This window comes from Morone saxatilis, unplaced genomic scaffold, assembly GCF_004916995.1.
Source record: "Morone saxatilis isolate NCDOM2014 unplaced genomic scaffold, NCSU_SB_2.0 Contig20, whole genome shotgun sequence".
NCBI classification, from domain to species: domain Eukaryota; kingdom Metazoa; phylum Chordata; class Actinopteri; family Moronidae; genus Morone; species Morone saxatilis.
The window spans coordinates 12,528,731-12,544,402 of record NW_023339763.1 but is presented as its reverse complement, the minus strand read 5'-3'; the positions used below and the strand labels follow the sequence as shown (position 1 = coordinate 12,544,402).

The 15,672-nt window shown below is 39.2% G+C and overlaps 1 protein-coding gene across 10 annotated transcripts; it reads left to right on the top strand.

Annotated features, from left to right (window-relative positions):
• Positions 1 to 383: 383 nt before the first annotated feature.
• On the top strand, positions 384 to 15,308 carry arfip2b (ADP-ribosylation factor interacting protein 2b). Of its 10 annotated transcripts, none has more exons than XM_035666278.1 (11): positions 384 to 709; positions 2,981 to 3,091; positions 6,153 to 6,185; positions 7,635 to 7,743; positions 8,862 to 8,918; positions 10,006 to 10,092; positions 10,503 to 10,618; positions 10,759 to 10,980; positions 11,160 to 11,317; positions 11,964 to 12,138; positions 12,247 to 15,308. In XM_035666278.1, the coding sequence occupies exons 2-11, from the start codon at positions 2,993 to 2,995 to the stop codon at positions 12,400 to 12,402; spliced, it is 1,212 nt and encodes a 403-aa protein (XP_035522171.1). In that variant the 5' UTR covers positions 384 to 709; positions 2,981 to 2,992; the 3' UTR covers positions 12,403 to 15,308. The 10 variants fall into 10 exon arrangements, with proteins under 10 accessions (XP_035522171.1, XP_035522174.1, XP_035522169.1 ...); XM_035666276.1 differs by having other exon boundaries at positions 385 to 709; positions 6,153 to 6,209; XM_035666277.1 differs by having other exon boundaries at positions 387 to 495; positions 6,153 to 6,209.
• Positions 15,309 to 15,672: the final 364 nt, after the last annotated feature.

The following is a 15,672-nucleotide window of genomic DNA, read 5'->3' as shown; positions in this document are numbered from 1 at the left end:
AAAGCCTACTGTGTATATATGTTGTCAAAAGCATCAAACGACGATTAATATAATAAGCACATTGCACTTGAAATGTCATTCATTAAAGATCACTAAAGATGTGTGTAAATAGATTGCTGCAGTGGACGACTCATAAATGTGAAGGAATGCAACAGAACAACAAGTTTTACTATCTCAGTAAGTAGTAGTTTTGATACAAAAAATATAATATACATTTATATTAATTTATACATATATTTCTAAACACTAAACACTACTTACTTTTCAAGCTGCTTGGTAATGGTGATGGTTAGCACCAGGTAGCAACCATGGCAGCTTTTTGCTTTTCTAACAAGTGATCCATCTTATCGTAAATAAACGATCTTCGGATCGGTGAGCGTCGGCAAAATGAATTCCACGGTGTCGTCAGTTCCGTAAAGCTTTTCCTCCTGGCTTCATTAAAAAAAAAAAAAAAAGATAGAGGATTATCTACGAGGAGTCAGAGGACAAACGCAGGTAGAACAAGGCTTTACCTTATTTAAAAATACTCTCAAACAAGAGCCCTGCGTTGTTTCCCGCGGGCAGTTTCCCCCCTCGGACTGACAAAGACACACCAGTCTCCTCTAAGAGCGCAGGAACTGGGATGCACCGCCGTTAGCCTGTTTATTAGCTCGCTAGCTTCCCGATCAGCTCTGGGTTTCTGTGTTTTTACGACGGGACCAAGCACACCGTAAGTCAACCCGTTGTAATGTTGTCTGGGTGGGGTTATTATTTTATTTATTTTTAACATTTCTGCTATTGTTAACCAGCAAGCTTTGCACAGTGAAGGGTTGTTTACCATTTCATTTATTTAAAAAAAAAAACCCCAGCTACAGTAACAGCTGCATGTGTGAACTCGAAGCAGGCCCTTTTTTGTAGAAAATGTATAAAAAAAAAACATGCTTCAATTCCAAATTCTCAAGAAATAGCGATTCTGATTTGTTTTTTTTTTTGGCCGGCCTGAACGAACCCCCACTATGTTGGGCAGGTTGAACGCACCGGGGGCCTGCAGCTAGCGTTACCTGCTGGAGACTGTTACACCTGTGCCGCTGCACCTGTTCTGGCTCCCAGGATTTGAAGTCAAACGGCTCCACTCTCGTCCACTGTGTAGTCAACTATTACTCATTGTATCCTACGTTGGGAATACTGATACCTAATCATGTACACTGTCTCTGTTGTATTAAGCCCATTCAGTGCTGGTTAAAGTTATTTTGAAGGCTGTGCGTTCCTAATAATAGACAGTCAATAATAATGTGCAATCTAATATCTAAAGGCCCTGTTGCCATTTCGCATTGATTCAGCCTCTAAGTGACTTGACTGAGAGTCAAAACACAGTGGATTGAGGCACTCATTGCAGACTAAATACTGTACTAGATCCGGGCCTGTTTCAGATGTAGATGTTATGCAAAGTGACTACCTTGGTTGCTCAGACTATGGAGACCTTTAATGTCTAATTAAAAAGCTTTTTTTTGTATTTTTTTTGTACTGTAAGTGTGTAGAATCTCAGTTCAATGAGCAGACTTTGTTTGGATTTCCACCATATAACCCTACAAGGTAAATTGGTTTTAAGTGATATGAACAGTCAATACAGAGAAGATGTCAATCCAGTTTTTTGGTGCAGCAAACAAATAGGAGTGTCTCTGTTGAGGATTGTTGGGCATGAACAGAGCAAATCCTAAGTCAACAGAGTGTCATTCCTCAGGAAATGGGCTAGGCATGGCCAAGAGATATCGCCCACTTGGGAGGGGTGAGACCAAATGTAAACAAGCGGTACTGGTACATGCCTTCAAACATCTGTGATAATGGTGCCAGAAAGTGATCCAACTGCCGCAAACCTGCCATATAGTTATGTTCAAGTTACGTCGTAGCAAATCTCACAAGGACAGCAAGGTGGTTGTCTTTTTTTAAAACTTATTCAAATTATTGGCTTAGTTTTGTTTCCGGATTTTCAGGGGTGATATATATATATATATTGTAATTCAAAGACATGTGAGAATACACACCAGTGGCTTTAAAAGCACAATACAGGCCTATAGTAATCATGTTAAGTGATTACCTGTTACCAGCATTTAAACATCAATTCAGAACAGAATATTCAGAATTAAATCTTTAGGCATTTTATAAATTGATAAGAATATTATAAACTTTTTATAACCCATTGCCAGTTGCTCTTTGATTCATCCTTTATCAGCCACTTACATAAGTGTGCAAGCATATTACATTTTAGCCTCACTTTCACTTAGTAGCAGCTCATTGTTTTCCATCTGAATAAAATCAACATAATTAACTTGTAACTACAGTTTCCAGCCTTTTTCTATTGGCCCAAGGAAGAAAAAGACCACAAAACACCCACAAGTGCATAATGAATCGCCTACTGTACTGTTGGATTTCATGTATCTCTGTGCAGCGCTGCTGTGTGTCACATGTAACATGTTACTGTGTAACGTTTACCTGTTTAACAGAAACCCTGCTCTGCAATGTGAAAACCATGATAAGCATCTTTCACATGTGTAGGCCTGTTGGTCTGAATTTTGCACCATCAGCTGTGGTCACACATACATTACACACAGAGCCCTCATTAGTGTTTGTGGGAGTGAATTAATAAAGCTGTGAATTCACTCCCATATGCATGTTGTGCATTTGTGATTGTACAACTTGAATAGTGGCCACTTCAGCAAGACAGCTTGTTGTAGTGGCGGCTCCTGTGCATGAGGCTTTAGGTGTGTTGTTTTTATGCTGAGCGGTAGCCTTGCTCTTTGAAAACCACCTCCTCGCTTGTTTGTGGCAATTATATTCCCATCTGCTTAATGATTTGGCTGTTTTGACTACACCCTTTGGTCTCTTCTCTTCAAAGCTGCATTTAAGCCTCACTGTTTTTCCATCCCTGCCTTTTTTTTTTTAACTTGATTTACATACAGTTGGTTGTATTCACACTTTATCTCTCTCTCCTTGTTTCTCACAGACACAGTGCATTATGACAGACAGCATTATGAGTAAAGCTGCCACAATGGAGATTCCTATCAACAGTAATGGTGACACAGGGACACTACCGGAGGACGACAGCCTCGAACAGGTGGGTCGCGGCTACTGTATTAGTTGACAGTCTACTGTGTGTAACATTTTGAGACCACCCTGTATAGTTGTTATTTACCCATTTAAAGCTATTTGACAAGGACAAAATGTGCAAACTATTTGTGATCCCAAGAAGACAGAAGATTTACATACTCAAAAACTTCAGCTAACAGAAGATAATACAGAGTGGTTTATTTTCTTATTAATTTACCTGGCAGTAATTTAACAAATTTTTTACTACATAAAAAAAAGCTCCTACTTGTACACCATTGTCGGCCCTGTAGCTGTGTGCTATGTGTTCTACAGCAGCAATAATATGATTTTTAGTATGGGTAGTTTCATTTAGCTAATTAATATATGTATATATATATATAGTTATAAGCACTTGTTAAATAATAATAATAAAAAAATATATTTTTATTGTTTTAGTTTAAGGGTACACTTTTGTGTACATTATTTTGAAATCACAATGACTAGTATCTGTTCTTTCATCGGCCACCTGAGTATTCATATTTTTTGCCACTGTTTTTCTGCTAAGGAAATTCTAACAATGGCTTTAGCTTGATGTTTCTAATGTTGCATTCAATACATACAGATACAGTACTATCCCTGAAGGTTATATCATTCACATATAAGCACATGAAGAAAATCAAACCTAGGCCAGCTGATATCATTACTGTTAACGGATAAATGCACGCCTTCAATTGTTTGAAGTTTACATTGTTGTTTTGGGTATTGTTCTCAGCAATCATGAGATTAGCTAAGTGAGTTGGCTCTTGTAATACCATTCGTACCATAGCACCACTGTGCGGTAATATTACAGTTGTCATTCCTGTATGCTGGTTGTATGAATGTGGCATTTACTGTTATTCTCTCTATTTAACATATCTCTATTCAAGTATTCAGAACAGAATGATCAGTCAGAAGCTGTATTCCAGTTTTGTGAACTTAAATATTATTCTTTGCCTGGGCTTAGCTATCCTTGTATTATGTATTGCCTGCCATACACTGCCAGATATCCTTAGATCTACAACAACTGTGGAAAGAGATCCTACTGGGAAATCAAGTGTTAGTAACCAGCTGTCTCCTTGGTAATCAGTTGTTCCCATTAACGGCTCATGTGGCCTCATGTTGGGGGTTGCAGATACATCTCTGGTGTATTTGGTTAACCTTAACACTATGCGTTTAACTGAAATGCTAAACTCTCAGATGTAGTTGTTGCTGTCCAGTTGGGAACTATCTATTTACAGCCTCATTTGAAGGCAAAGACATTATACTCCAGCCTAAGGTTGAACACCAGCATTTTGTTTCCATCATTTTCAGCAGTGTTTGAGTCAGTTAGATTGAAATAACAGTGGAGTTGCAGCGCAAGTAGGGTGGAAAGGGTTGTTCGTTTTCCTACATCTTATGGCACACCCTGTTGGACAAACAGACTGAAGATCCTGGAGGAGTCACTGGCAGTTATGTTATTTGCTCACCAAACTATATGTGGCTCCCACTCAGGTAGTAAGAGAAAACCCTACCTTCTCACCCAGTTTACACCATGAAACAAGTATTCAAACATTTGGTGTGTGTATTTCAGTTGAATGTGTTCATAGATGGCAAGTGTTTAGCTCCTCTGTTGTGTGCCGTGTTTAGCAGTGCTGGATATTAACCAGTTGTCATAGCAACTCTGCAATTAATCTGAAACTGGTTGTGCTTTGTCCTTGGGTGAAAGCCCTCTGAATTCAGATTGATATCTACTGTGCAGCATTTCTAGTTACAGCTGCCGAAGTCCGTTTTGCAGAGTCACACAGCGCTGAAGATTGGCAGGTTAAGGAAGAGCAGATGTCTGGTTTCAGATGTTGTAGCGTTGTGATTGTGTCAGAACAGGGAGGGTGACTGGCAGCTTGACAGCGACAGAGATGGGATTGACTGCCAGCACCATCCTGGCAGAACCATCAGATGCATCTCACTGATGTCTACTCAGACAATCAACAGCACTTTAAGATGAAGTTTCTCAGAGTTGATTGCTTGTGCTATTCATTTGGAGATATCCTAATTGTCTTATTAGAATTTCAAAACCACTCAGTTATTATTTTGTAATATAGTGGTTTGGTGCATTTTCATAAGCCTACCAAACCTCACTGTGAAGATATTATTGACCGTTTATGTTGTTATGACTGAAGGTGCTGTAGTTTCCTTCATTTCAGTGAACGGGCACTGTGTCAACAAAGTGTCCAAGAAAGCTTCCGTGTCTGCGTCAGTGTTCTCCCAACTTGAACAGCTGCCAGCAACATGACGGCAGATCTCTAAAAGAAGAGATACGTAGACCGAATGAAGGGCTAAATGTAGTCAGACAGGACTGTCTTATCCTTTTTAAATGTGTTGTTTTTTTGTTGTTGGTTTGAGTGCCTGTGTGTTTAAAATATCCATCTTTCCAAGAGAAAACTGTCATTGTAGGTTACAGAAATTGGCACTGTTGCTATGATAAAGGACATTTGGCTAAAAGGTTACATGTTACTACTAACATGATCCAAAATGAATTGCTAAAATAGAGAAATGTATTTTCTGGCAACCACAATGTGCTACCTGGAATTCGTTTTTTTTGTGTGTGTACACTTGTTCCTCCTTTGTGATTTATTTCCCCTAACGCCACCTTTTAATGTCTGTATGTAAAAGTCTCCTAAATGATTATCTTCATTTGAGCAGCATTGTACAAGAATCAGTATTTTCTTTTTCCAGACAGTGATGGAATAATATCACGGCAATGATGTGGTAATACATTATAGATGAAAACATGACTAAACCCTAAATGATCCACTTGAAACTTTTGCATAAACCAGCAAAAATGATGCATCCTGACCTGCTGTGATATCAGTCATCACTGCTCTCCATCCTACATCCCTGCTGTCTGTGGACATTAGAATGATTTTTCTGGGATTTCTTTTACATCGTTCTATCTTGTTTCATGATTTCAGTCATGGATTTTTCTTTTTGTCTCCTTTCCTTATCTATTTGTTTCCTTTTTTGTTGTTGTTGTTCTCGTGTTCGTCGATTCCCCCTCCTCCATCTCTGTGCAGGCTGCAAAACTGCACTGGAGCTTAGATGAGAAGGTAGGGAGCTCCAGAGACACCAGGGTGAGCAGGCCATTTGTGCATTTGTGTGTGTGTGTATGTGTGTTTATGTTGGTGTGTTGTACTGCTCAGTGGTTTGACTTTGTTCGGCATTAAATTGCCTCGCATCACTACGTTTATTTATTTCACAAAATGTCAGATATTTCATTTTTATGGCAAACCACTGCGCAGCATGAATTGTGCTGCCTGTTAACGTAGCCCTACTAACTCTAAATTGAAGGAATCTCTCACTCTTCACATGTTTTAAAAAGATATCCCTCAAATTGTGTAGTGTTAACAAAATAGCTGACAGGTAACATTTAGTCAATATTACAATCTGTTGCCATTACCGCCATTCTGTTTTGATGTTTCAGTCATAATGAGAAATATAGTTGTGTTTGGGCAAGAAAGTCAAGAGAGAGCTGACCATGACTACAAAGCCTAGATACATGTGGAAAAGATAATTTTTTTTCCCTCATTGAATGCTGTTTAACCTCCAGCAGTTGCATTTTTACTTCCTTTTGGAAGCATCAAACATATTCTTGTTTGCTTACTATGAGGAAATGGCCACCTCCCTTCAGGAGCCTAAAGTTTCCTTATCACAATCTTCCTTGAGAGATTAGGCCCAAAGTTTCAGGAAGTGTCCTATATATCATGCTACGTGTACATTTTACGATGGACGATATGGGTCTTTGCCCATAGTTCAGTTACTGCGCAGTGTTTGTAGGAAATGAAATAAGAGGCTTGCTTACAGCACAGACAGCAGTTCAATTAAAACATGTTTGTTGTGGGAACCAAGCCTCACATATGGTTCGCAACAGCGAGAAATCTGTTCAGACTCGATTTTCCTTTTCTGTACTCCTCACAAATGTTTTTGTGTTTTTTTTGTCTTTTACTTGCTGATACTTGAGCAGGAAGGCAAACAAAAGAAAAGAGTGAGTTAAATTAAGGAAAACACACACAAGATTGATCGTGTGGCTCGTAACACAGCTCCCCGCTGAATTTGGAAGGAGAAAATAGTTTGCTTGAGCATTTCCTGTGGCATAGATCATTTGAGTCGCTGCTTGGGTAAGACTTTAGGTCTATCACAGCTCTGGTGTTGTATTTCTCTTGCTTGCTCCCTTCATGGCAGGAGATCCAGTTCAAGTCATTAGTTAGGTTGATTATTGACTAGGCACCTAACTGGTGTGTTTTCTGTCTTTCACACACGTTATAGTTCTCCCTGTTGGCTTCCAGATAAGTGCCTTGTGTGCCGACTAACCTTCCTAACATAGTAGTGTTTGTCCCCCTCTAGTGAATAAGCCTTTAACCTACATTGTCTACAATGTCTGAATTTAACACTCAAGTCATCAATCTCCTGTCTACATATCCCTGCCCAAAACCCTCTATCCTTCCCTTTGTGCTTTTTCTTCTTCTTTTTTTTTTTTTTTTTCTATTTCCCATGTGCAGGACCTCCAGCAGGTGATGGTATCAGGTCCTAATCTCAACGAGACTAGCATCGTCTCCGGGGGTTATGGAGGAACAGCAGAGGGTATCATCCCCACCAGCTCAATCAAAGGTAGAGTCCCACTTCGCGACATCTTTTCAGTCTTTTCTCAGCTGTATTGCTGCTGTGCCTCTGACTCAAGGGTTATTCACCGAGTTTATACAGAGGACCAGTGTTTGATTTCTAGGGCCTGAGATCATTCATCGCCGGCTGCATTTCATCTGCTGTAATTGGTGGTCAATTTCTGTCCCTTTTCATTTCTAGTTTAGACCGTCCCTGTATCTGAAAAGTGGTCTGTATTACTCAGTTGTGATGGTTCTGTGGCCAGAAAGGGGATAAAGCAGGGAGGCAGAGTGAATGATGAACTATATTGATTTTAAAAACCATTTGTGAGCACCAGAGTGTTTAGGTTTTTAAATGCTACTAAAAGTACTACAGTGATCATCACACTTGATGGAAATAACATGCTAATATATATAAAAACCTTTTAAAAGTGCTATTCAATCATCTTCCATTGCGGCTGTGTTTAGACAGACAACAGCACTGTGTGAGAAAGTCCCCTCATTCTTTTCCAAGGAGCTAAGTGATGACACAGAGGGCTCCATTAAGATAACGCAGACTTGTACAGCAATCGGCAACGTGCTGCGTTGGCCAATCATATATGGGCAAGTGCACATTCCTCTTAGATAACTTTTGTGAATGTAGCATTTGTATAGTTCAGTTAGCAATCCAAAGTTTAAAAGAATTAAAGTTGAAAAATCCTGTCTCATGGTATCATAAACTGCTGTGCAGTGTTTTGATGTCTGATGCCCTATTACTTAAACTGACCGCTTACCGCTACCTGAAACTGCTCTGCCACGCCAACAGAGCACCTTGCATTGTTTTAATGATAATGCCTCTCACAAGTGCCACTTCATGACCTTCTGAAGTCAGATATACTGAAACAGTACTGTAACAGTACTGAAAGACTTTTCATGGTTGGTTTAAAACTACATCATGTCGAGTATTCCCTACATCAAACACCGGTACTCCCCATTAATCGTTGCAATGTTTCTTCTAGCACTTAACTTTTCCAGTTCAAGGCATTGACTTCAGCAGCTGTATACACAGGGTCGAGGGGAAATAACAACACTCTCCATACTTAACCTTCTTATTTTATAATAATATTTCTGCGTCTCTCTCTCTCTCAGGCCCTGCTGTGCGCTACAATGCAGAGTTTAACAAAAGGATCCCAGTTACAGGAATAGGTGGCTCATTAAACCTAATTATTAGAAATAAAGAGCTTTTTTCCAAAATGTGATAGAATCCTTTTTTGCTGATCTGAAGATGTTTATAGAATCTAGGACATCCAGTCAGCAAATACAGTTGTTGGTAAGCAAGAACATTTTGTTAACAGCAAAACACATCATGTGATTTTCTTCCATTTGTATTGGATATTTCTCACATCATGGATATCGCATTTTGGAAAGACGCTTTTTATGCTGAGTTTGTCTACTTTTAGATTGCTCAGTCAGCTTTTCTGTCCCATTTTTATCTTTCTCAAATGTTCTCTTCATCAGTGGAGATCGACTAGGAGGTAGACCTATTTCTGCCTGTTGCTCCTCTTGGGCATATTTTGGCTTTTTTGAACGGTCTGTCTCTACTTCCTGGCTGGTTTCTCTTGCAGTTTTAAACTCACCCATTACGAGGGCTACTAACTCACTAAACTTATCTCTGAACTTGCGGTGTGTATTTGTATTAAGATGTTGAATACTGATGGCAAAAGTAAGATATTACTAGGAGGACCTCAGTAAACTTTAGTTTTTTAGAGGCCCTCATTTCTCTCATGTTAATCATTTCCATTTATTGTTATTTAATGAAAGGGCTGATCCAGTTTATTTAGTCCTGTTGCAATTCAAACTGCCCCCGTCTTCATCATCACTCATTTGTCTGCATTGTTCACTGAGTGTGATGCACTAAATGTTGTCTTTTCATCTTGTCTATCTTTGTCCTCCACCCCCTTCTCACAATTTCCTCCTACATGCTCCTCATCCTCCTCTTCTCCCTTTTGTCGTCTTACTTTCCTGCATCTCCCTGCTCCTCCCCACAATCTTCCTCCCACGCTATCGTCCCATTATTGGCACGCTTGTTCAACCTCAATAATTACTTCATGTTTAAACCCCTAAATATCCAACTATCATTTTAAATCCCGATCCTGAATAAAAAACATCCCCATATTTTGTAAAAAAAAAAAAACCCAAACCCTGAACCATTCCCTGATCCATTCCCTGATCCATTCCCTGATCCATACCCTGATCCATACCCTCCCATCCGACCCTCCATCCACTGTCACAGACCTGCGTATGAAGGCCAGGCGAAGTAGCGTTCCCTCAAGCAGTTCTTTCTTCTGCCCCCTAGCAAGCCAATCAAATGAATACAAAGGTACTGGGGAGGGAAAGAGGGTGAAGTTGAATGCTCAACCGGGCTTTACATTGATTAATCAGATTGACATTTTAGCAGTGACCCAAAATATTCCTGCAGTCTACAGTATTTTCACCTTTTATCACAGCTCAATAAAAATAATTTATTTGTGTTTACAATGTTAGGGTTGTTTTTCTCAGTTTCATTTGCTACATTTCCTACTATTTTCGCACTCATTAACTCCATATCACTCCTTTGCATGCTTTAGAGTGGTTTAAGGGCTAGTGGTGATGGACATGGGTTGGGAGATAGCAGACAGATTCCAGACACCATCTTAATTGAATGTGGCACAGTTTTAATGCACTTTGAGTTAAGGACTCTATGTTTGGTGTATTCTTTGCTGATCTTGAATCTTGAATCTTATCTCTCAGGTTCCAACATGCACCACAGCAGCAGCAACTCCAGCATGATGGCAGAGGAAGCAACCCGCGGTGTGGCTGTGGAAAAACTAGAAACAGTGAAGAAGTGGGGTCTCAACACTTACAAGGTATCAAAGGTTCTGTAACGTTAGCTAACAAGTTAAACTGTGAATGGATGATAGCTTTATATGGTGATTTATAACTTTGTGTGTGCCTGAGGTTTATTTGGTATCAAATAATTTTCTTTTCACTTCCTTCATTGTTTTAGTGTACAAAGCAAATGATCTCTGAGCGTTTTGGTCGGGGTTCCCGGACTGTGGACCTGGAGCTGGAGGCCCAGATTGAGGTGCTGAGAGACACTAAAAGGAAATATGAGAACGTGCTGCGATTGGCCAGAGCGCTGACCAACCACTTCTACAACATGGTGCAGACGCAGCATGCGCTGGGTGACACCTTTGCTGACCTCAGTCAGAAATCTCCAGAGCTACGGGTGAGACCTTAAAATCTATTCGTGTAGCTTTTATCAAGCCTTGTCTTAACTCTTGGATATTGATCTGCATCTTTAAAGTTGAATAAATAAAGGTGAAGATGCACTGGTTTGGGTGTATGTGGACGACATTTAAACGCATTAATACCATTCATGTTCTTTTGCGTTTGCCTTTTTTATAGGATGAATTTGGCTACAATGCAGAGACTCAGAAGTTGCTGTGTAAGAACGGGGAGACTCTACTTGGTGCCGTTAACTTCTTTGTGTCCAGCATCAACACACTGGTCAACAAGACCATGGAGGACACCCTGATGACGATCAAGATGTATGAAAATGCCAGGTGAGGACATGCAGAACGTTAATTATTCTTTTCATCTAAGAGACTGCATGGAAACCGCTTTTTAAAGGAAGATTAGCAAAGGGATTAAATACAGAAATATTGGTATTGTCACGATGCACACTATGAAACCATTGAATGAAATGCTGGACTGAATATGTTATTATTATTATTATTATTATTATTATTATTATTTTTATTATTTGATGCCCACAATGAATCCTCCTGTATGAGAAACTTGTATCATGACATTTAAAATAATCATTTAGTCTGAACTTTTAATAAATATGTATGACTAAATCTGGGGAAACAAAGTTAGAGTTTTGGAAAATAACATCCTTAGTATTTAACTGAAATCCTCAGTTAATCTACTTTATCAGGACTGTGGATGAGGTTTTATCAGATTTATTGACGGTGACCAACAACCAAGTGTCATGACATTTTGATTAAAATATTGCTAAAGCCTGATTGATGTTCCGAAACTCAACACACAAACAAACAGACAAACAAACAGACAAACAGTAATCTATCATGTGAAATAACCAAAAAATGTTGTGCTCATGTTGGATCCCATTATTTTATAGTAAAGAGCAAGGTTTTTAAGACCTTTTTTGAAGCTCTGTATTTTCTCTCATCCTTTTGTGAGCAGACTGGAGTTTGATGCCTACCGATCAGACCTGGAGGAACTGAGCATGGGTCCGAGAGACGCTGCAGCCATGGCCCGCATAGATGCTGCTCAGCAACAGTACCAAGTCCAGAAGGACAAGTATGAACGCCTCCGCTCAGACGTCATCATTAAACTCAAGTTCCTGGAGGAGAATAAGGTCAGTGAGCAGGGGAGGCCTGCATCATCATCAGCCTCAGTTTACATCCATGTTTGACCCAATGTGGTTTCTAATCTCCCTTTTTCTCGCTCTCTCTTTCTCTCTCAGGTGAAGGTAATGCATAAACAGCTCCTCCTCTTCCACAACGCCATCTCGGCATACTTTGCTGGCAACCAGCAGCAGCTGGAGCAGACGCTGAAGCAGTTCAACATAAAGTTGAGGCCTCCAGGGGCTGACAAGCCTTCCTGGTTAGAGGAGCAGTGAGAGGGTCTGCTGGACCTCCTGCAGCCTACTTCTCAACCACCTCCACCTGTTACCTGTTGAAACCCCCTACTTACAGAGGACCACTACAGAGGGAAACACATGCAGATAATTGGGTGGATGACGATATGAGATGAGCGTGTGGCTGGATGATTGGACAGATGAATTGCAGGGTATTGTTGATGAATGGGCTAAATGCAGCAAGAAACCAAGTGGTCAGTTCAATGAACAGTCTGGGGGCTTTTAGTGCCTCTTCCCAACTTCCTTTTTTTCACTCTAACCTTCTCTTTGTGCTTTGTTCCCAGAGAAACTGTTCATCTCTCCCTTCCCTCTCTCCTATTTGACTTAACCCCCTTCTACCTGAACACCATTTTGCTGTGTGAGCTTGTGTTAGTCATGTTCTTGGCCATTATTGTACTCCTTAAGTGCTCCCAGTGCTCTGAGTTAAACCCCACTACATCTTATTAACACAGACAAATGAGAAAATGAAAAATGGTAAAAAACCATTCGAACACGATCAGATCAGATGTGGCCAAACATTACATCAAAACTCTTCCAGACCTTATCGCTCTCCTTGTGTGCCTCCTTACATATGAGCTAATGTACTAAATGAATATGTGGCCTCAAGGGAAGAAAGATAAGTTCAGAAAAAGATTTCAAACCACAAATGAAGGGGACTGAATGGTACACTGGAAAGGAATGTGACATTTCAAATCAATGTACATTTCAAATTATGTACTGTTTCACTTTTGAAAGAGATGTTTAATGATTGTTTGTAGCTTTTAAAAAAAAAAAAACACAATGTCGTGTTTAGTTTAGTTTCTCCTTAATTTGACTGTCAACTCTTTTATTTTGTAATTATATCAGTCTGAGTCAGCTGTATGTCCTGTGCTTCAGGGTGAAGGACGGTATACTGTTTGGGAAATGTGTGCTGGTGTTTTAAAATGCAAGCACCACCGTGCTTAGTCGAATTATCAGAAACACTACAGATTTCGGTTGAAACGTGAAAATTCCAAGTTCAACTTGTATATGCAACGACTGTTTTAAGGAAAACTAACACAGCTTCCCAAAGCTATACTGGTTCCATACTCTACTAATTTTATTTTATTTTTTCCCAAAGAGAAGAGAAGAGAGAGCTGTTTATTGGAGGAGGATGATGATGATGATGATGATGATGACTCTTGCTATGTTTTAGAGCAACATTGATTGATTGGTTCGGTCTCACTGTGGACCGAGGAGGCTTCGAGGGACAGTTGCGACAGTCAGTTAAGATCCAACAAACTTGAATGGAATCACTTAGTTGTTTAAGAGACTGTATTTGAAAGGAATTCATTACATTTTGTTTCTTTTCCTATGTATACATTTAAATGTATTTTTGTCATTAAGTTTGTTTTTTTCTTTTTTAATTTAACAAGGACGTGTCATTGACATCTAGGGTTATATCTTTCAGCCCTTCCTAAAACAGAATATATTTGTCTATGGTTACCTTTCTTCACACTGAAGATTACTGTAACTGTCTAATATTACTAATCCTAATATATTGACATAAAATTGTGTAAATTAGTGGTTGGGGAACACTAATGATTCAGCATTTGTTTTATCTCTTTTAACTGCAATGTTGTCTTAGTATAATCGTAATAAGCAATCATCCATTGTTGACAATTAAGAAAAGTTGTTAGCACAAAATATCGGCATGGTACTACATATGTAATGTTAAATTGTTATTCATTGCTGTATTTATTATGTTCTTTGTGTGTGTTAATCTGTTGGAATCAACATATTGTACACAGAAACTTCTGGTTTGCGCACATTACTCTGTTCATGAGTATGACATTCACAGCGTTTTGCAGATGACACACTAACATAAAAACATGCCTCAGGATAACCAAATCTGTAATTGATCTACTCCAAAAAAAATGTTTCTCAACTAACTGATAGAAAATGTTCAGTTTCACAGTGTCAATCCCTCTGTGAAGTCAAATGAAGATAATCCAGCAGAATGAATGTTTTACAATGCTGAATTTAACTCTAGTAACAGAAGGGAGAGCTCGATCAGTTTAGTCCTCCAGCTTCTTGTCTCCTCTGTATTTGCATGGCAGGCAGCGATCCAAAGTACACGTGCAGATATGTGTGGATGCACTGATGCTCTAACTCTTGGCCTTCTGCGTGCCAGCTCGCATGGACTGGCTTTAACGCCATGCTTATGATTTCAATTTTAAAACTTGCTGAAGCAGAATTTAAAAGTTGGGTCTACTTTTAATGCTGCACACTCAATGACAGTTCTGAAAAGGAAGTGGATTTGATGAAAGAAAATATCAAAAATGGATTCTGTGATTTGTTTGGATGGTGTTTTTTTCTGAATTCTAAGCGTCAGTGTGTCAACTGGGTGTATTTTATTCTGGCTGAAAAAGTATGACCTTGGCCTCACTTATGGCTTTTCACTGGTCAGCTCCTGGTCTGTTTGACCACCACACAGCAATATTAACTAAATGTGACTCCTCTTTTCCTAACCTGCCCCTTTAAATTCCTAACCCAAACACTAAAATGAATGGCAATAGATTTTTTTTTTTTTTGTTCAGTAGTTGTGAAACCTCCAGTAAATTGGAAAAAAAAAAAAAAAGTGTGACAAACATTCAAACTTGCTCTTACTAGCGGTCTTTACATTGTTGCCGAGAGAGAACCAAGATTTATAAAAATGAGATATTTTATTTGTGTACAATCAATGTTTTCTAGGCTGAGCTGGCGTGTTGTACTGTATGAATGATTGCACATAATGGTATTTAAAGATGATAAAATGAAGTTGTGTCATGGATTGATGTGATACTCTGCCTTCATTCCTCACTCAGACCTGAAAAGTCCCACCCCCACCCCAAGGGAACAAAATTAAAAGTACACATTTTCAAATGCTCTGGCTGTGTTTTCTGTTTGCTCTTTCATCTCGTTTTGTGTGTTGCACATTAGCCCGGTGTGCTTTCTCAGTTGCATGCAGAGAGAGTTGCAACCATCTGGATTCATTTAAAAAACTCTTTAATCTCATTAAACCCCTGCATGGGTCTTTAAGAATCTTGATCAACCATCATTTATGAAATTTCTCTTATTTACTCAAGCAGGAGCTCCCCCTACAAAATGTATTTGTGCAGTTGTGTTGTTTAATTTGGACATGAATAAATATATAAATATTTTATATAATTTAACTATAGAAATAAATATGTTTGTATTTTATCTGCCTTTACTGAAGTTTTAAGGCAAGCAAAGTAAATAAGCTGTTACCCA

Bases quoted from the DNA above. Each gene is read 5' to 3' on its own strand.
- arfip2b (XM_035666276.1), top strand. From the start codon at position 2,993: ATGACAGACAGCATTATGAGTAAAGCTGCCACAATGGAGATTCCTATC. The intron at 10,619-10,758 runs GTATCAAAGGTT...TCATTGTTTTAG, and splicing joins GGGGTCTCAACACTTACAAG to TGTACAAAGCAAATGATCTC. The intron at 10,981-11,159 runs GTGAGACCTTAA...CCTTTTTTATAG, and splicing joins AGAAATCTCCAGAGCTACGG to GATGAATTTGGCTACAATGC.